At 34.8% G+C, this 22,115-nt stretch overlaps 1 protein-coding gene across 1 annotated transcript in view; it reads right to left on the bottom strand.

Annotated features, from left to right (window-relative positions):
• Window positions 1-8,280: 8,280 nt before the first annotated feature.
• Window positions 8,281-22,115, bottom strand: part of LOC138702153 (uncharacterized) — a 42,339-nt gene continuing 28,504 nt past the window's right edge. The window contains exons 6-7 of the mRNA XM_069829759.1: window positions 14,335-14,393; window positions 8,281-8,388 (exon numbers count right to left, since the gene is read on the bottom strand). Of these exons, the coding sequence (XP_069685860.1) occupies window positions 8,281-8,388; window positions 14,335-14,393 (167 nt within the window). The remainder of the gene's footprint in view (window positions 8,389-14,334; window positions 14,394-22,115) is intronic.

Below are 22,115 nucleotides of genomic sequence, written 5' to 3'. Positions count from 1 at the left end.
GGGTACGGCTAGTAAATAAATAAATAAAATTAAATTTAAATAAATATGTAGTCTACTAGTCGTTAAAACCTAACTGAAGAATATTGCTAGAGAACCTTTCAAGTGTAGTGTAAATATTCGTAATTTAAATATGTATTGTATTGATTAAGGCTGGTTGAGTGGAAGAGGAGGCCTTATGGCCTTAACTCTGCCAGCTAAAATAAAACATTATTATTATTATTATTATTATTATTATTATTATTATTATTATTATTTTATATGATTCCAATCTTCATTCATGATTCCATTATTTCATTTGTAATTATCATTTTAATTAATTGCCATTAATTTAATTATTTATTTGTACTTTTATTGTAAATTATTGCTAATGTTTTTGTTACATTGTTTGTGCTGAACTGTAATTGGCCTCTGGCTGTTGTACAGCACATTAAATATAAATAAATAGATAGGTAGGTAGGTAGATAGATAGATAGATAGATAGATAGATAGATAGATAGATAGATAGATAGATAGATAGATAGATAGATAGATAGATAGATAGATAGATAGATAGATAGATAGATAGATAGATAGATAGATAGATAGATAGATAGATAGATAGATAGATAGATAGATAGATAGATAGATAGATAGATAGATAGATAGATAGATAGATAGATAGATAGATAGATAGATAGATAGATAGGTAGGTAGGTAGGTAGGTAGGTAGGTAGCTAGATAGATAGATAGATAGATAGATAGATAGATAGATAGATAGATAGATAGATAGTATTACAGTGCAGAACTGGTTGAGTTTACGAAATTGTATATTTTCAACTTGACGTCCTTTCCGATCTCGCCCAAGGATCAACTAGATCTAACTCTTACATGCACATAGTATTGTGAAGTTATCCTCCCTGAATTACGTTTCGTACTAGAGCTACCATACGCCTATCTTAAGTGCAACGAATCAACATACTCAAGTCACTAACATAAATAATGAATAACGCAAATATTTGGGGTGCTGTAAATAAATAATGCACTTATGCACTAGCAGTTTTGCAATAAAGTTTCAATTTGAATTCCAAGGTGAAGTTGTTTTAATACAAAACCTGATATTTAGACATGTTTTTCAACGTTAATCCAGGAACGTTGGATCCCTAATCATTTTTATGTACGCGTAGTATTGATTTTAATTGAAATTATTTATTTTTTGATTTTATATTGCTTTTGAAGTTCAATTTACTTTTGAATATAGTGACATATAAATATAAATTACGTAAATTTATGTATTTTGGCCTTGGTTTACCTTGAATTAGCCAATATTCAGAAACGGATTTTTTCTTAACAAATGGCGGACACTAGACTCGTCAGTAACTGGCATTGCGTAGAGAGGAGTGGAGTGGAGAAAGCAGAAACATTACGTAAGCAAATAAATGCGTTATGATTGATGGAAAAATAAATAGTAGATTAATAATAAACCAATCTATACTAATAATAAATCTGTAGCCAAAATTTTTCTGGTAATTTTCGATTTTCCAAAAATAATTGGTGTTAACATGTATAATTAACCATCCTGAAACTGAAAATCGGTTTTTTGAAATTTTTGTTTGTATGTCTGTCTGGATGTTTGTTACCCTTTCACGCGAAAATGGCTGAACCGATTTATATAAAAATTGGAATATAAATTAAGTTTGTTGTAACTTAGATTTTAGGCTATATAGGATTCAAAATACTTGATTCAAAAGGGGAGTTATAAGGTGGCCTGAATGAAATAAATCGAAATATCTCGCTTATTATTGATTTGCGTGAAAAATATTACATAACAAAAATTTCTTTAAAAATAATTTCCGATAAGTTTTATTCTGTACAAAATTTTGATAGGACTGATATTTAACGAGATAAATGATTTTTAAAATTACAATAACGCCATCTAAGGCGCTGTTCTGAAATAAAAACAAATGACTTCGTCTATAAGGGGCCTTGGGATAAAACGATCGAAAGCTATTAAACATAGCCTAAGAGAATGTTTCTGTGTTTGTATGAAGTAATATCGGAAGCTAATTAATTGTTTAATTATTATTTCACCATTGGAAAGTGTATTTTCTCTAGATGGACATAATACTACAATGTTATTACAGTAACTTCTGAAACCTATAACAAGTAAAATAAAATATACACATTAAATCTAAATGATGTCAATCTTCATTAAACTATGGTTGCATGTAATAACAATTAAGAAACACGTTAAAGGAATTGTCATTGCACCAAATGATTGCTCTCTGGACCAAAATAACCGAATTTTAATTATTTAAATACAATTTAAATTAAGTAACATATTAAACGATTTATCCTTCTATCAAACACGAATGTTCCCTGGACCAAACGTCCTATTTTAATTATGTAATTACTTTATATTTATTTCTAACGGGTGCAGCGGAGCGCACGGGTACGGCTAGTAAATAATAAATTATGTATATAATTACACGCATAAATAGTAATGGAGAATTAAAAAATAAAATGCACTAAATCAAGAAGTAAATAAATGATATCAGCAAGTTTGTGATGATTTGAAAACTGTTTGCAAACTGTTGCAACTTCTCCTATTGCGCATGATCGGTTTGAAAATTAATTTCAACCATCCGTGATTTCAGCTGTACGAACGCATTTTCAAACTGATTGGAACCATTGCCGTCTAGATAAGTGTTTGAACCTACGACAGCAGAATCAATTAATTAAAATATTGCGATACTTTAAATTGTTGAGAGAGATTCTCTGCGATATGGCGGTTACACGGAAATGATAAATTCGCTGTTATTGTACCTGGGGATAATATGTTGAAAATAAGTTTCCTTTTGAGCCTGTGTCTTTCCTCAAATAATTCCAGAAGCCTAACTCATCCCCGCTGGATATACAGGGTGTTTAAAAAATACGGGGCATAATTTCAGGTATGTATTTCCCACATGTAGACAATCAAAATAGTTCATTACAACATGTGTCCGGAAATGCCTCATTTCCGAGTTATGGCCTTCACAACATTGAAATTCGCCGGAATGTTTTTCTTTCCGCAGGTCGTTGTCATTACAGAAGATGTTCAAAATGTCCACCTCCTGCTTGAATACATCGATGTCTCATTGACCTGCGAACACGATCCCAAACTCCAGGAGTATTGCGTATGTCCTCAGAACATGCCACAATTCGATTCCGAAGGGATTCCAACAGTCTCCAGACAGTCGTATGAGGAACATTGACTTGCAACGCTACCCTTCGTGTGCTGATAGAAGGAGTCATGTTCACAGCCTCCAGAATCTCCTCCTGTACTTCTGGAGTTGTAGATCTTGGTCGTCCCCTTCCCAAACCAGGAGAGTTAAATTTTCCATACTCGCACAGACGGTAATGGAGACGTACAAATGTCTTCAGATCTGGACATTGTCGCTGTGGGTACCTCTCCTGGTACAAACGACGAGCCAGCGCAGCATTGCCGTCCGCCTTACCGTACATGAAGTGTATCTCTGCCAGCTCTTGATTTGAATACATGTCGCACAGTCTAACGCCTACACAACACTGAATGTAACCTTCGCCTCGGAATGAACTGTCAGAGTGCCCTCTTAATGTCTCCTTTAACGGCAACGACCTGCGGAAAGAAAAACGTTCCGGTGAATTTCAATGTTGTGAAGGCCATAACTCGGAAATGAAGCGTTTCCGGACACATGTTGTAATGAACTATTTTGATTGTCTACATGTGGGAAATACATACCTGAAATTATGCCCCGTATTTTTTAAACACCCTGTATATTCCATATCGTTATCACTAGAAATGTTCAAATAAAATATCTGACAGAAGAATCGAAGCGTTGCACTTAATAACGGTCTATGTTACAATCTGCTAACTGTGCACGAGAAACAAAATGTTACATCGTAATTCCGCTCATAAATTTACTATCGGACGGGCAACATAGACCGTTATCCCATCAATATGTTTTGTACACTAAGCGAAGTATACGACTGTATGTTATGGAAAGTCATATTACACATCATAGAAGTTTGTAACATTTTCAACTGCGAAGAAATGCTACTGGGGAATGCAGACAATAAACAGTTTGATACAATCAGAATATTATGAAATGTACAAAATCAATAAAAAGGTTAAATTATGAACAAAATGATTATGACATCTATTTTTAAATGTTACATATTAATATGAATTAACAGAATGTCATTTATTGAAGTTAAGCTCAACGTCATATTATGAATAAACGCACAATATTGATCAAATAATAACACTATTATTAGAAAATAACTGCAGTATTGAGATGCAGGTACATCATTATATTAATGAAAGTTGTAGCAATAACAAATTAATAAAGAAAATGAAATATTACAGTTGAGAAATTGATGGGGGGATGGAATCTGAACCCCTATTCCGAATATTCAGTATTCATCCCAGCAGATAGCTTATTTGTTAAGAATAAAGTTTATTAATAATGAAGACAATAACAATCAAAATTTTTTAATCCTGACTGTAAGACAGTAATAGATTAATTTAAACAGTTCCTTTCTATCATCGACAGCAAGCTGTGAGCACATCTCCTTACAGGAATTTTCACAAGTCTGTTGCTGAAACGAAATTCCGTGATAAAATTCTAAGAAAAACTATAGTGACAAAACACAACATAGACCAACTAACACTAGATAACGTGTAAATTAAATATACCTAATAAAATGCTGCAAGAATAACAGACAGGAACTTGCATTACTTGGGGAATTTCTCGCAAAAACTTGCGACTTCGTCTTTCTTGTACAGGGACATCACTTTATTTTTACCAACATTTTTAACATTAACCTGGCTATACTCGAAAACACTTACCCCCTTCCATTACAAGAGTTTTGTTTACATATTGCACTGGTAACACCAATCATTTTACTAGCTATAGGAGGAGAGAAAAGTACTGTATCCATTTATGTTACAGGAAACACAGTAGCCTATTACGATTTTCAGTTTAATCATTACTTTTACGGTATTTTATCAAAAAACAGTAGAGTCGTAACATTTTTTTTTTTCACAGACTCAACTCTTCAGGCGGTTATATTCATTATGTAATGTCTTCTTTATTCAGTATATTACTAACCTAATTTATTCCTGAGAATTTTGTGAGCACTTCCGTAAGAAACCCCAATTTCTACAGCTAACGTCTTGACCCACTTATTAGGACTTCGCTGCATCCTTTCTCTAGCATCTTCTGTCATCTTTGTTGGCCATTTTACACTTTTCTTCCTTTCTGTACACACTGTTGCTCTAAATTTATCTACCAGATTAATAACATTTGGACACGAAAATATTCCGTAATGATATAATCAGGAAAAAAAAACTATTGTTCGCATTGAGTTATATCGCAATTTCAGTTTCCATCATCGTCCTTCATACCTACAAACAGTAAAACAAAACTCTTGTTTAAATAACGCTGTTAAGTACTGTGCCATATTATAGGGTACCGTACTTTGGGTAACTCTAATCTTCACTTGTGCTCAGTCCACACAGATAAATTCAATTATGCTACACACCATACCTGTGTGAAAATAAACTTCAATAATGTAAGCTCTTTCTTCTATAGAAAATGCAACATATTTCTGAAACACGCTGTACTCTGTACTGTTTACTTCACTGCTAGCAACAGCGGCCGTAAGTTTGTGTGACCGACGTTAGCAAGGACGTTAGTGAAAGGGGTGGGAGTCAAGTACATTCAGAGACGCAGGTACAATAAAAATGCAAGTAAAAATAAAGTGATGTCCCTGTATATTCAAGACCAGTATGTTTCAGCGACTTTCGCGACACATCTTTCCATTTATTGATATTAATTTGTCTGGATCTTTTTTCTTTTTTTTAGATTTATTTAGCCGGCAAATATCTACCATAGAAATCGTCACTGTCTTGCAGTCATCCATTTTACGTAATATATCAACCGAAACCTGATACACACAGTTCAAGTACCCAGTATTCGTAAAGAGAACAAACTCCTGTGCAATAACTCCCGATACGATGTAAACAACAAGAAATTCATGGTTGTAACTCGTGTAGAAGCGCCTTTAGTACAGATATTGAACAACAATTTTTGTTACAGCTGTGTAAGACTATACAGAGCATTATTCCATTAAGAGTTCGATTTTGAAATATTGTAACATAGACCGTTATTCGGCCCGACGCTTCATCACAGGCCTAAATTAGCCGAACTTGTATTTTAAAACACTTCCGGAAAATAATTTTACTAGAATTAATCCGGAAACGACTTCAGAATAATACCGCGTAAATACACCTATATGCCGTCATCATTGGTGCAAGAGACATCTCTCTTTATGCACTAATTTCTTTATGTACCCCTGTACCATCAATAAAAACGTGTTTTTAAATTATTTTCAATTTGCACAGTCTTTCTATATTTTATAAATTAAGTAAAATAGCTTGACATGATGTATCCAGAGAATTAAATGTTACAGCTATTGAATAAAAAATATTAGTACGCTTATAACTTATACGGTAAAAGTTTAGAATTGTAAGCATATTTTTATATAGTATTACATTTCTGAAAAATGGCAATTATACGAAGACAACTGTACTGTAATACAATTGATTATTCATTTAGGGCATACTCGTGTAGGTTATGTTGTAAATAACATAAAGAAAACAATGGCAAAACTATCTTAATGCGTATGCGTCAGCTATGGATAAAGATTGGTTTGCACTTGATTCGCAAATCAGTTCCAACTGTCGGAATGGATTTGTGACAGTTTGACGTGCTGTACAAACGTGTGACTATTAGTCAGAAACAGTCAGCGTTTGGAGTTTGGGCTGTGCGAACAGTAAAACCCATGTGCGCATGCTCGGAACTGTTCAAACCAGTTTGGAAATGCTGCGCGAACAAACGTATTATGGCACAGGAGTTACAATGTAAATGACATTGAACATACTTACTTGCTTCATTTTTTTCATTATGTCCTCTATTGCAGCTGAAACAAACAGAACAGTTATTATTCATCTTTATATCTGAAACATAAGACATGTATATTGTTGCAGAAATGCTTGTGTGATGATAATAATTAACCGTGCTGATTGCATCTGGTTGTACTTCACCTGTAGTGTATTTCAGCATCAGACTGGATAATTAAAATAAAATATTATGTCCGTATGTTGTCAAGATCCATTAACATATCATTTAAAGTGACTGCTAATAGTGCTCGTGGTTGATAAGGTAAGGAGTGATAAGTTTAACTCTGTTTTTAAGATGTCCAAAGCGACCAGTCTTCTGTCTAGTTACAAATTACTGTTTTTAACCTCATAATTAATTTGCCGTTAAATATTTTCTAGCTGTATAATTATGTTCCAGAATGATATATTTGCATTTCGATTATACTACAGCTTTGCTAGAAGTCTTCATGTAACTCTGAAAAGTCGGAAGGTTGCCGGTTCTATTCCCGATGGGGTCGTGAATTTTTTTCATTGATCTAATCTTTTCGGCCGCACAATGGCCCTGGTGTGTTACTAGCCTCTAACAGAGCTTATCCTTAGGAGTAATGGTAAAATTCAAAATAAGCTTATTGAAATAGGCTGCAAGAAAACATACCAAGAGAATGGCAAAGAGCTACAGTTGTACCAGTACTCAATAAGGAGGATCGGAAAGACCCCAAAAATTACAGAGGATTAAGCATATTGAATTCCTGGTGTAATATTTATGTCCAAATGGGCAATTTAAATGAGAAATTAAAATTGTATACAGAAAATTTTATAGATGAAGAGTAGTATGTTGATCTTGCGTAGTTACAGAGTTGACTCTAAAATTATTACTACTAGAAAGAAGATGAGAATTCAATTTAGAAATGCCCAATTTTGGATTATGAAAAGGCTTTCGATGACATCAGAAGACCATTATTAATCAATATTTCACAGAATGGAAACATACCCAATCCGCAATGGAATAAAAGTCAGTTTAGATTGAAAACTAACAAAATCCATCCATATCAATTAATAAGTGTGTTAGACAAGGAGGCCTTGTCTCCCGCTTTATTCAACACACACACACGCACGCTGATTACACAGCACAGTGGATAGCCACGGACAGCTTCTTTTATAAACTGGCATGTAGTAGTAGTACTATTACCACTACGAATATTAATAATAATGACCGCCTACATAGTCATGAAGTTAGAATGTCTGACTATAGATCCAGAGGTCTCGGGTTCGATTCCCAGAAAAGTGTTCAGAGTAGAAACGGAAATAGTGTTACTCCTCCTTTGGCCATCAGTGTAAAACTACAAATAAAAATTTCGCCTTAACTTGGCGTCAGTACTAGGAAAATGGTTAATCAATAGCTCACCTTTATTTTCAGGACTCGCAACGTCAAGGAATTGTGGTATCCGCTGTAAAAAATAAATGAAGCTGTAGTAAGGAAAAGTTTGTATTCGCATGTTATAGATATTGTGAGAATAATTACATCTAGTCCACTAACCGCATGGAAGCATTTTGCGCTTGAAATGTTAAAATAGAATCATGTGTGAGTTCTGTTTGAATTACGAAAGACTGTGGTAGCTCTACCTGCAGTTAGCCTTAGAAATGTGCAGTTTGAAGCACTGTTGTTACTGATTGATGAAAAGAGAAGGAGCGTTACCACAGTCTACTGCAGGGACCGTCAAGTGACTACACTCTCGTGCGTACGTACAAACCCTCAAGCCCTGACGTACGGCTGCGGGCAAGGGTAGCTGCTTCCACAGTGGCGGAGCTAAGAACTTGTATGTGAACCAAATTTGTGATAAGAATGTAAATTAATTTCAGCTTTTAATTGAAGCACGCTTTCACTGTTAATTGCACTATACTGAAAAACAGTACTCTATACAATTTTGTACAGTTAACTATATACGAAACAAATTTTTGCATGTTTGCACAATAATGAAACAAAACAAAATATACACTTTTATACAGATTAATATACTGTTTGTCTTCTTCTCATTGCTATACAATTCAATTAACAAAATAAAACAACAGTACAAACGTTGTCATTCAAATACAATTCTCTAATAATAGTACTTTTTCTTAAACATCAGAGATCCGCTGCGATTTTTGCAGTTTTCTGTTAGTAAGCAGCTATTTAATTCTCGGAGCTATTGTTTTAGTACCAGCCAATCGCAAACATGCTTTCAATTGTTCATCACTTAGTTGTTTCTGTGACGTGACTTTGTAAACTTCATTAAACAAAACAGTGTTTCGCATACGTAGGTTGTCCCGAACATTTACAACGTTCTTGCAGCAAGATTGTACTGTTTAGGAAACCTTTCTCGTGGAAAACAAGTATAGAAATGGTTAATACTTTTTCTGGTTTGATACTTATCCTTTAGCTCAATATCGCTTTGTAAATCAAGTATTTTTAATTGTAGTTCAACAGGAATATCCAGGACACTTACTGAAAAAGATATTGCAAATATCTTAAATTGTTGTTCAAGATCTCTAATATCCTCAAATCTACGTTCGAAACTTCGCACAATTGTTGCATTATTCTTATATATTCTTTCATGTCCAAGGCTTTTAACAGGTTTCCCATGTACATCCATAAATAAGGCAGTTTCATTTCTAAGTGCGAGAAAACGTTCCAGAATTTTTCGACTTCACCACCTTACCTCGGTATGGTAGAGTAAATCCCCATACTGTTAATACCATCAAGCAGTGCCCTGAAGTCCCTGTGATTGAGTCCTTTAGACCTTATGAAATTAATTGTTCGCATAACAACATTCATTACATTGCTAAGGTTCATGTTTTTAGCACATAAATACTCCTGGTGCAAAATGCAGTGCACCGGTGCCCCCAAGCGACCTCGATAGGTTCCACCACTGACAGACTGCAGTGTACAAGTGTACTGCCCGCAGTGGAAGCCGTAAGTAGGCCTGTACGCCCTCTCGCGATCTTGACTCGACTTGGCGGAGCCTGGTCTACTATATACAGTCACGAAGCTTGAGTTTTGAGGGTGCTAGAAACAATAGACTGTGACGGTACTATTTTGCATTGCCTGTAATGAGGCGATATTAGCGATCCTAGTGGTGAGCAACTACCTAATGTTTGCATATTTACTACGTATTGAGCTTCGCGACTGTATATACAAGACTGTGGCGTTACGGATACGACACATACTTCATCGCTGTGAGTGTTGCGTGATTAAAAGTAATCGAGTTGAAAGTTTTGCGCATAGGCGCTACATTTTCGGTTCGTCGTCGGTAGTTGGTGTAGCGGTTACCATTGAATGTAGAATTGTGAATTGGATTGTGGAGGGTGATAAAATACGTTCATTTCTTCAGAGAGAGGAATAAAATTTTTGAGTTCCGTTTCATCGTTAAATAAAATACTACCGGTGTAACTCAGCCGGCTGAGGTGTTTGCCTGCCGATCCGGCATTGCTTTCGGGCGTGGTTTCGATTCCCGCTTGGATTAATTACCTGATTGGATTCGTCCGAGATTTACCCCAACTGTAAGGCGAATGTGAGGTATTCTATGGCGAATCATCAGCCTCATTTCGCCAGATACCGCCTTGCTACCATCAATCCTATCGACGATAAATCTGAGAGTCGAATGTAGTTTTCTTGCCTGACTAATGAATGAATTGAAGGGCCCGTGCCACATTCCTGTTGATTTTTAGTTTCAGTGTTAATCCGACAGACGTTTCAATCCAGGACCTCTTTTATGAACTTCCAGTCTTGTGGCAAATCTACCGGATATAGTAAACTTAAGCATTTATAAATGTATGTCTCTTCTTTACTTGAAGAGAGAGAATCTCAGTGGAATAAATGCTTCACCTACAAAATTTAGTTTTGTGGCTTGGGCCCCTTTTCCACAGAGCTCCTTATTTGCAGACATTGCTCGAGATAAAGCTTCTCGCACCTAGAGAATACAAAACGTGAAGTTGTATTATCACAGTCACGAAGATCAATACTTACTAAATATGCAAACATAGATAGTTGCTCACCACCAGTTTCGCTGCTATCGCCTTATCACTGATTCTTTCCCTAGCAGACGATAAAATGTATTGTGCTTTCGATATCGTGTTCTTTTTAAAAAATTAACGCCTTCCTTCCACTATTGAATTATGAAATACATAAGGTTTATATATTATTTTCATAAAATATATATTATGTTCTATAAACTCACCCTCCTGGATCTTTCGGAAGAAGGATAACTCTAACCTATTTTTCTTACAATTTAAAGTACTACAAACGTCTCCTTGTCCTATATTATTATTCAGATTATTGTATTTTAGCCATTTACAGTTATTACAACCGATAACGAACATTTCACAGTTTATATAGCATTTTCACAAAAATGCGAAATACGGCACAGTCAATGCCTTTTCGATCTAGACAAGGCCATAATGTTTGCTCGGGTTTTCTATTTCAGTGTATGGAGCTCAGTGAAATATTATATTATAACTTTATTGCGTATCATTGCTAAGTTTTATTTAGTGTAATGTGTCCATAAGTTCCGCTTACTTCTTGTTGCATAATATGTTGCAGAAATAATTACAACACTGTGTTATTTTAATGTGAAGAGAATTTCACATGTTAACATAATCTGTTCGCGTCAACATTTCAAGTTTAGAATGGAAGCTATTTTGAGGTTCAATAAAAACGAATTTATATTGTGATTTCAATTTAGCACATCTACCTTCCTTAATTTTAGACTAAACATTTACTATACCACTCCTATGAAATTAGTGTACGAACAATTGTGTTGCTTCGTCTCTTAAGTAGTAGATAAATACCGGTACAGTAATTCAGTACTCAATTGTAGTATTAAAATACAGACAAATTGAATGTCCGGGGGTATCATACATGACATTATGCTTAATTATAATGTAGGCCTATAATTGCGAATTTAGGAATATAAGTTAAATATAGTAAGCATAACCTATAATTTTCATATGAATGGCAAGGCATTGGAGATCACTAAATTTGGACAGAAAGGGGCAACTGGGACAGTAAACATAACCTATAATTTCAACATATCTAAATATCCGTGCGGTGCAATTGAAAATTATTGAATCGCGCATAAATGAATGTACAAGAAGATTCGCAATGTTTACTCGAAATAAAGGCAGGTCTTACACATACGAACAACGTAATTTTCACACCATACATAATATTACACCTTAACTCGCAAGTGAATTATGTCTGAAGTGTCTCATAATCATTGTTTTAAATTTTATTAATGGAATTACACTACATTTTAGAGAAACATATGTTACTGTTTATGCAGTCCAACTAATTTATATGGTTGAAACGCCGCCCTTCGTGATCGGGTTAAGCGAGTTATATGTCTGCCTTACGGCCTGTATTAGATCACGATGGCTGTGGCACAGTCTATTGTTCCTAGTACTCACAGCGCTCCAAGCGGCTAGCAACTATCGCGAGAATTGCAAAAAATCATCCCAAGCTTCGTGACTGTATATAGTAGGCTGTGGTATTATATTGCCGCTATACTTGAAATTGAACGGCAGGAAAATTTGTTCTCACAAGGGATGTGCTTGACCTAGAACACTCAGAACCGCACAAAAACATGCTTATAATATAAATCGCTCATCACAAAAACAGTGGTGTGAGACATTCCCATACAAAACTGCGCGTTTTACCACGAGAGACATTTCAGAGATCGGCTATTCAAGATCTGGGAGAAGAACTTTGGTAAAGCAAAGAAACAAAATATCAATACAATAGGAAAAAACATATATTTCAATGTCGTGACTATATTGCTACCAGAACTACAAAGAACAAAATATTGCGAACATCTTTATGTGCACTTCTTTAGGCAGTAGAAGCTCTATTTATGAGAAGGATCGTTGATTTTGTAAGACTGCAATGTGAAGAGCCACAAGTAAAGTTACCTGATCGCCATTTCATCATCAGACTTCACTTTGTGATATACAGTCAAATTTCTGCACTGAAGTACAAGCCTATGTATGTTGCAATAAGCTTGGCAAAAGGCAGGTTGACATTGTTATTCTAATGTCATATGAAAATGTAAATAGTGTGGATTTTGATATTGGACTGTTGAATGTGAAAAAGTGGATTTTCAGATGCGCATTTGTTCAGTTCCTCTCCGCTTTGACCGCTTCATTGACACCCCACACCTGCACTTTGAACACCGAATTACCGTGCAACACTATCATGTGAACAGAAAAACAGTTATTTTTCATTTATGTACATAGGTTGGATAAAAAGTAATGGCAACACTGCTGTCACGTGACGATGGTGCGTTCGAGAGCTGCCAGGTGTGTGGACATGACCAAGGACTGTTAGATGAGTTAGTGCAGCCAGCGACGACAGTACTCTGTCAATCTACTGCAGTGTGTAGAACGTTGACTTTCAAAGGGATAGTGCGAGCGCCCTAAGACCATCCTTACAAAACTAGAGCAACGTTCCTGGATCAAAATTGAAGTGGCACGAGGTCATAGTGCATAAGAATGTTTTCAGGGACTGCGTGAAGCATGTGGCGATGCAGCGTTGCCATATCGCACTGTTGCACGATGGATTAAAGCGTTCCGGAAAGGCCTTGTTGCACCGGTACCAAAGGGAAGGTGACGACTTTCTTGGACGAATCGTCGCTATGGACGAAATCTGGACTCGCTCGTATGAACCAAACTTGAAACGCCAATCAAATGAATGGAAGCATCCCGGTTCTCCTCGTCCAAAGAACGTGCGCCATATACAAAGTGCTGTGAAGGAGATGTTCATTGTGGAGTATGCCATTGATGGGGTATTACTGCACCACGCTGTACCTCCAAGGCAGACGGAAAACGCGGACTACTGGAACATCCACCGTACTCACCCGATATGATCCATGCGATTACGATCTTTTCACCAAAGTGAAAGAACCACTGTGAGGGACCCGGTACGATACCAGAGATGAACTTATCGGTGGTTTAGGGCGGTCAATACGGAACATCAACAAAGATGGACGCGCTGATGGTGTACGACGCCTTCAAAACATTTGGCAAAAGGTAATAAATAAGGGGGGGTGACTATATAAAAGGTACGTAAATGTTGTACCCCTGTGAATAAAGCCATGTCAGAAATATCGAACTGTTGCCATTACTTTTTATCCAACCCTAATATATCTTTTAAATAATAAGTGCAGAAAAAACTGTTAACATTAATACCATTATAAAGCAAGTGAAATGTTGCGAAATGCTTGAAATGTTAACGTATGCGTCAACTTCGCGACTAATTTTTTAAAGTTTTTTCCCTGATTGTTCAAATTATAGATACAGGTCTTCAAAGAGGCTATAATTTGAAAATAGTAGGACATTATTTTAGAAAATTTTTAACGTACCTCCATTATTTGCTCGTAAGTTTTCTTCACCTTCTTTTTGTATCTTTGATGAAGTGCCCCTGCAAAGAGAAAGAAGAAAATATCAACCTGCAGTTCGAAATCAACACCATCTGTGAATTAGGTAGAAAGTAAGTCTTAATGTAACTTTGATGTTAGATATAGGGTGGAAGGTAACCACTGCACGAAAAACGAACTCAAGACGCTAACTGTTCAGATTATTTTTACTTATCTGCTTGTATAGCAATCAACTATTTCTCTCGGACCATTACTGCAATAGAGCGCTGTAAGGACTATTTTTTGTCCTGCTTAACCGTGCTCCATCGAAGGAAAAGTGCAATGAAAGTTTTGTTAAATTTAACATCTAGAATCACCTCTTAAATTTTGGTGCATCGCTCCCCTTCCACCATTTATATTTCGGATGTACGGTGTACGTTTGTTAGAAATGGATGGGTGCATAATCACAAGTAGCGTCAGCCAAAAGTTAGATTTGTTTTATAAGTTAAGATAATACATTAAACATTCTCTGATTCACTAATTGACAATTTAGCATTTCGAATAGGCCTACATAGGCCTATGAGTTGACGTTAATTGAGACTGAAATAGATTCACCGAGAAATTTTCCACAATTGCATTATGTGAGTTTTATTTATTGTTGCGATATTATGGGAGTCTCCATGGACGTACGCAAGGGGGAGTTACCGGGTTTGAACCCCCCGCCTTTTACACTATTTAAAAAAACATTACACATTTAGATTTGAATATTATTTTTATCCATAATAATTTTCTATTCTCTAATTTCGCACTGTTAGAGTAACAAAATCTTTATCAACATAAGACATACTCCTCCTTCAATAGGGTAAATTAGCGTCTGTTGGACAGTAGGGCATGTTGGACACTTTGTACTTTAACGTGTTACCTCGCCACTTGTTGGCACCACATTCTGCTAGAAGTCAATGAAGGAAGTATCCCCACTCGTGGCTACTTCTGTCATTGCCTTCTAGCAGAATGTGGTGCCAACAAGTGGCGAGGTAACACGTTAAAGTACAAAGTGTCCAACATGGCCGACTGTCCAACAGATCCTAATTTACCCTATAATCCCTGTGCTTGGTTCTGGGACACGTTCAAATTATAACAATACTACCTTTATTACAGCGCCTAGTACTGACCTTATAATAAAGTGATACTGACACAATATGAGATTTAACTTATGGTGAAACATAATTGCAAAGGTTGTCTTGACAATGAAGTTAAAACAACTTTTCCTGTTTTTTAGAAAAGCTAAAAAAACTATTGATGAAACATAATGGCAAAGGTTGTCTTGACAATGAAGTTAAATCAACTTTTACTGTTTTTTGGAAAAGCTAAAGAAACTATTAATGAAACATAATTGCAAAGGTTGTCTTGACAATGAAGTTAAATCAACTTTTACTGTTTTTTTTAGAAAAGCTAAAAAAACTATTAATGAAACATAATTGCAAAGGTTGTCTTGACAATGAAGTTAAATCAACTTTTACTGTTTTTTAGAAAAGCTAAAAAAACTATTAATGAAACATAATTGCAAAGGTTGTCTTGACAATGAAGTTAAATCAACTTTTACTGTTTTTTAGAAAAGCTAAAAAAACTATTAATGAAACATAAATGCAAAGGTTGTCTTGACAATGAAGTTAAATCAAGTTTTACTGTTTTTTAGAAAAGCCAAAAAAACTATTGATGAAACATAATTGCAAAGGTTGTCTTGACAATGAAGTTAAATCAACTTTTACTGTTTTTTAGAAAAGCTAAAGAAACTATTAATGAAACATAATTGCAAAGGTTGTCTTGACAATGAAGTTAAATCAACTTTTACTGTTTTTTAGAAAAGCTAAAAAAACTATTAATAAAAGATAATTACAAAGGTTGTCTGGACAATGAAGTTAAATCAACTTTTACTGTTTTTTAGAAAAGCCAAAAAAACTATTGATGAAACATAATTGCAAAGGTTGTCTTGACAATGAAGTTAAATCAAGTTTTACTGTTTTTTAGAAAAGCCAAAAAAACTATTGATGAAACATAATTGCAAAGGTTGTCTTGACAATGAAGTTAAATCAACTTTTACTGTTTTTTAGAAAAGCTAAAGAAACTATTAATGAAACATAATTGCAAAGGTTGTCTTGACAATGAAGTTAAATCAACTTTTACTGTTTTTTAGAAAAGCTAAAAAAACTATTAATGAAACATAAATGCAAAGGTTGTCTTGACAATGAAGTTAAATCAAGTTTTACTGTTTTTTAGAAAAGCCAAAAAAACTATTGATGAAACATAATTGCAAAGGTTGTCTTGACAATGAAGTTAAATCAACTTTTACTGTTTTTTAGAAAAGCTAAACAAACTATTACACAGTAACTATGCATCACCCATTTTTTTAACTCTTAGGTAAATGCAAATACATTCACACGAATTTATAATCAAAGATAGTGAAATAAATATATTGGATTTAAATGATTATGAACAGAACGATGGAAATAAACTGTTTTGAATTAAATTGCAGTGTTCCCTCACTTCACTGAACATAAATTTGATATCGCTTCTCTCTTCATTCAAATGAAATAACATATTGAGAAGTCTAAACAAAATCTCGATGGAAATATCCTCTTATATGTAGAATGCAGCTGATTGTTCCCTATTACGTTTAGGATTGAAAACTCGCTTTCTTGCTGCTGGTATTACTTTAACGTGAAGGAATAGATGTTTATCTTGATCTGTTTTACTTACAGTATAATTTCAAATAAACCTTCACGAAATCTTAGAATGTCAGTCTGATGCAGTCTTGAATACTGAAAAACAGAATTTATTTTCGTCCAAGTCCATGTGTACATGGTTGTTTCCACATAATGTTGTACCATATGGATCAGAGTAACGGTTTCTCTTCAAAGTAACTTGTTGTGAAACTCCTCGCTTACGTTTATGTGATCCTCTATTTACTTCTTCATTGTCACAATGTCATTTTCAATGATATTATTGCTTTGATTTATCAATACGCACATTAAGGGAAGAGGATGGTATTTTTTGGTGAAAAATGAGTAAATTTTCAAAAAACAATTTTTTCCCTTAAAATACTCTGTGATATGTGTAGAATACATTGTATAATATTTTGTGGGTATTTGTGCCCTTATCAGTTGTTGAGACGCCATTTTTAAACTTCCTGCGCTCTGGATTTTTAAATCACACCGCCCTTTTGTTTGTTGTTTCCGGAACTTCATTTTTTTTTCAAAACCAAATTTTTCTTTAAAATACTCTGTGATGTGTGTGGAATACATTGTATAACATTGTGTGGGTATCTGTGCCCTTATTGGATGTTGAGACGCCATTTTTCAAGTTCCTGCGCTCTGGATTATTAAATCACACCCCCTTTTGATTGCTGTTTCTGGAACTTTACTTTTTTCGCTACATAGCCAGACAAAAATCGATATAATTTTTTAACTATTAAAGATATATGAATGAAATTTAGAATACACATTCTCTAGACTACTAGGAAACTTTTCTCTGTAACGGAATTTCCCTAATTGATTTCATTTTAAAAATAAGTCTCTCTGTTTGCAAGAAAGAAAATAAAAAAAAATGTTATTAAATTTTAATTGTTTATTTTACAAATGTAGGAACTAATATCAAATTTCTGTTACAGACAGTTTGTAAAGCGTGCTTTTACAAATAAATTGTAACATAGTGTTTGAATTTATCTTTAAAAATGGCTTAGATATATCGAGTTTAGTAAAATCCTGCATTGGGTACATTTTTTTTTTCAAATCTGCCTCCCAAATAATTTATTCAAAATATTTATATTTTGTTGAGTTGCTATAGCCATGAGCTCTCTACATACAAAAAATTAATATTTTACACCAAATAAGAAAAAAGTTTTAAAAATTACTATCCTCTCCCCTTAACTTGATCAGCCATATTTACAAACTGAAGAATGTTCACACGGATAAACTTGATCAGCGAGAGTAGCTTCATTTAAATATTTCGTTATTCACTCTTCAATTATTAGATATTTAACTCGTATAACAATATGAACAACAAAATAATGATAATAAGCGCACGTATAACCTCCAAAAACATTTAAGTGTACTCACAACGTGAAATCCTAATCTTAAAAACTCAAGTTGGTACTTGTGCAATAAGCATGCGTTCCACGGGCTTCAACCTGAATGGAGAAGGAATTAACTTGATTTGTACAATAGTTCTTCAGTTCTGCAACACCTGCTAAATGAGGCGTAGTTACCGCTGCGTTGTATCTCGAGATGCTTCAGATAAATTGTACGAGCCATTCGAAAGCTGTACTGCCCTGCTAAGGCTAAGTGCCGTGTCTACAAAAAGCAAAGTATCGAGAAAAATGAGTTTAAAGTTTTCTGTACAGCCCCTTTCGATTTTTATTTATGATTACATAATTTATGTGGTTTCCAGCTATATATGACATTACAAAATTACTGAAACAAACAAAAATTATATTAATTCAGCCATTTAATAGCAACTGCAGATACCGCTCTTTAACACAGCATGACTTAATGTACTCGTATAAATATCTGCCTTAACTACAAAATGCCGTATGTTGCCGGCCTGGTAAGGAGAAGTGCGGCATCTGCATAAAATTAAGAAATGAAAGAATAGACATCCAGAACCATAAGGGCCCAATGTACGGAATCGAAAAATTCACATTAATTTATGATATTCAAATTATTATTCAGATTTCTAATATGTTAGGTTTTGATTTGTTCATGGTACAATCTTATCATCCCACACTATCTATTAAAATATATCAGAACATGCATATATATGCTAAAATATACAAATTCACCAGAGTGTGCTTTAGGCCCTTATGATTCTAGGCGTCTCTTATGTTGAAGTTCTGAAGTTGACGATTCTCTATTTTAATTAATAATGCTACATGAATAATATGCAATAGCAAATGCAGAAACCCATTAGTAACAAAAATTGAATATATATGATAAATCCTTTCTAATTATGTCACAACATGACATTATGAGTGACCAAAAATCACAATTTATGTAAGCCATGAACAAAATTATAGTATTAACAATGTAATATTATTAATAATAATCAATCTTTAAACATAAGTATGCACAAAATATTTACTGTATTAGTAAATCTCGCCATAATGTAAGTCTGTTTTCTGGAATGCATTCTTTCAAGGTGTTCTCAGTTCTATCTCTCTTCCCAAGATCAAATCCACAGGGCTTATCCAGTTGTTCAGGGAATTGCATGCCATGTCTTTTCTGTGTTATCTTTTGCAGGAAATCTAAAGTTTTGTAACTTTCAGTTTCATTATATGTTGTTTTGTACTCCAATACATAGTTACCTCTCACTGATTTCACATGAGCGATATCCTTGAGGTAAGGTAGTTAATTTGCAGTTTTTTTCTGATGGCAGTGGAATCTTTCCTTTGTGGAAGTTTGTCTAATCTATCTTTATTAGTTCCATTTTTCCATTATTTTCATCTTGACAAGCGTCTACAAAATCGTCAAAGTCGTATGTTCTTTTCTGCTTTTTGAGAGACATTTTGAACTTGGTGTTGAATACTGTAAGCAGAATAAATGTGTGTCCTGGTTCAAAATAGAAAAGGTTGATTTCTTGAGCAACTATTTCCTTGGAATTCACCATGAAGACCGAGAAAGAATACAGACACCATTTCTTGTTCTGGCTTGAACAATTATCTACCCAAATTACTATATTTCGACATCTCTGTGTCTTTCAGGAACATGTAAAACGTACCTATAATACCTTCCTTATTTCGTCCTGTAATAGTTTCATTCCAAACAAATGCAAAAGGTTTCAATTTAGATTTCTTTCCCATTGAAGCGAATGTTTCATGATAAGCTAGAATTCGTAAGTTGACTTGCAACGCTTAAATTAACATTTTCATTTTCCGTCATGTTGGATAAAGAACATTTTTCCAAAGCTAATTTCACTAATTGTTTAGAGCTAGAAGAAGTAGACATAATTATAATTGTTTTTAACACAGATTGCTGTTTAATATAACACTGTCAGGTGCATACTGAAGCAGAAAGCGCCATGTGGATAAAAAGAGTGTGTCAATGCTAAGAAAGGCCGCGGTATATGCTTGGTACTAAGCAACAATGCAGTATCTGCAACTCACATACCGCACTTTTGCGTAGCATGGGAGACATAGTGCAGTCTTGCTTAGTTTATCTACCGATTTTGTGCAGATACGGCAAAATAAAAAGCTTATATTTCATTTATCACTGGAGATACGGCATTTTTACTTAGTCCAATGAATTTCTGACAGTACAAAACCCTATAAAGTGCGAAAACCCCATTTTTCAATTTTCCTGCAGATACGGCACTTTTGCTTAGCAGGGCAGTGTATGGAGACGAGAAGTTTTATCTGCAACAAGATGGCTTCTCAGCTCACTGCCATTGAGATGTCAGGGTATATCTTGATGAAACTCTACCTGGACGATGGATAGGTCGAAGAGGTGCTGTCGAGTACCCAGCACGGTCCCCAGACCTAACACCTGTCCATGTCTCCCTATGGGGGGATCGTAAAGGATGTTGTTTATTTGTAAAAGCCAGCTACGCTGGATGCGCTTTGAGAACAAATCGAATTGTCTTGTATAGTTTTCACAGAACGTACCGTATATCGGCGGCATCGACAATGTTTGGATGCTGATGCATTAAGCTGCAATTCCCCCCCCCCCCCCGAAACTAGAATTTTATCTTAATTTGTCCCAAAGATATTTATGAACAAACAGTGTATACATTTTTTGGGCTACTCTGTATATCGGTTATCGACAAGATAGCAGAAAATATAGTTCCCTGTATTTTTTATGAGATTTGAGACTCTAGATTTGCCCAGATTATAACTTTTAAAAGTAATTCAGGCTCTGTTGTGAGTAGAAGTTTCAATACATTATTTCTTTTATTGTCGGATAAAGAAATGAAGAGCATCATATACTGTATATAGGCCTATATTGCATTTATACACAGAGTGGAAGTGAAATAGCCTTACAGATTTTCAGAGCTAATAGCTCATGTTGTATCTGAGAAAAAAAAAATATATCATATTGTTGGAAAAATAATAGTTTTTTTTTCAGATTTTTTTTTCCCAAACGTTTAACAACCTCGTATTCGGTAACTATTGCGAGTAGGATCGTGATTTTTGTCCATATCGATAGGAAATACAGGGACATCATTTTATTTTTACTTCAATTTTTATTGTACCTGAGTTTTTGAATGTACTTCACTCCCACCCCTTCTACTAATGAAGTTCAACTGTCCTCCACATAGATCCAAGACCGCATATAGTAGCCTTACGGTCATAGTAAACAGTACGTTCCAAAAATATGTTCCGTTTTCCAGTGACGAAAGAGCTTTCAATATTGAGTCACTTTCGCACAGGTACTGTCGTCCATTTGCCTACGTCGTATACCGGTTTCCCCCCACCAGCTTTTATTCGCCAGCTAGTGGCTGGGCTGTCTTAGCTCTCTTCTGAAAACATTAATTTCTGTTAGGAATTGGACGTCTACGTAATATCATACAACTGTTTAAAATAACTTAAATAAAAGGGCCTCTTTAAGTAATTAACTGTCACGTAATTACCTCCATTTCTACGACACTACGACATAACCACTTAGACGGACAGTAGATAGCATGTCTGAGTAATTTTATCTGTGCGGGTCGGGCAGAAGTGAAGATTGAATTTACAGTACGTAAGGTACTCTTTTATAGAGTAGGTACATAATTATTTCAACATGAGTTACTAGCAC

Source organism: Periplaneta americana, chromosome 6 (assembly GCF_040183065.1).
Source record: "Periplaneta americana isolate PAMFEO1 chromosome 6, P.americana_PAMFEO1_priV1, whole genome shotgun sequence".
In the NCBI taxonomy this organism is placed as follows: domain Eukaryota; kingdom Metazoa; phylum Arthropoda; class Insecta; order Blattodea; family Blattidae; genus Periplaneta; species Periplaneta americana.
The sequence above is the reverse complement of the archived record's forward strand: the minus strand, read 5'-3'. Positions and strand labels throughout refer to the sequence as shown.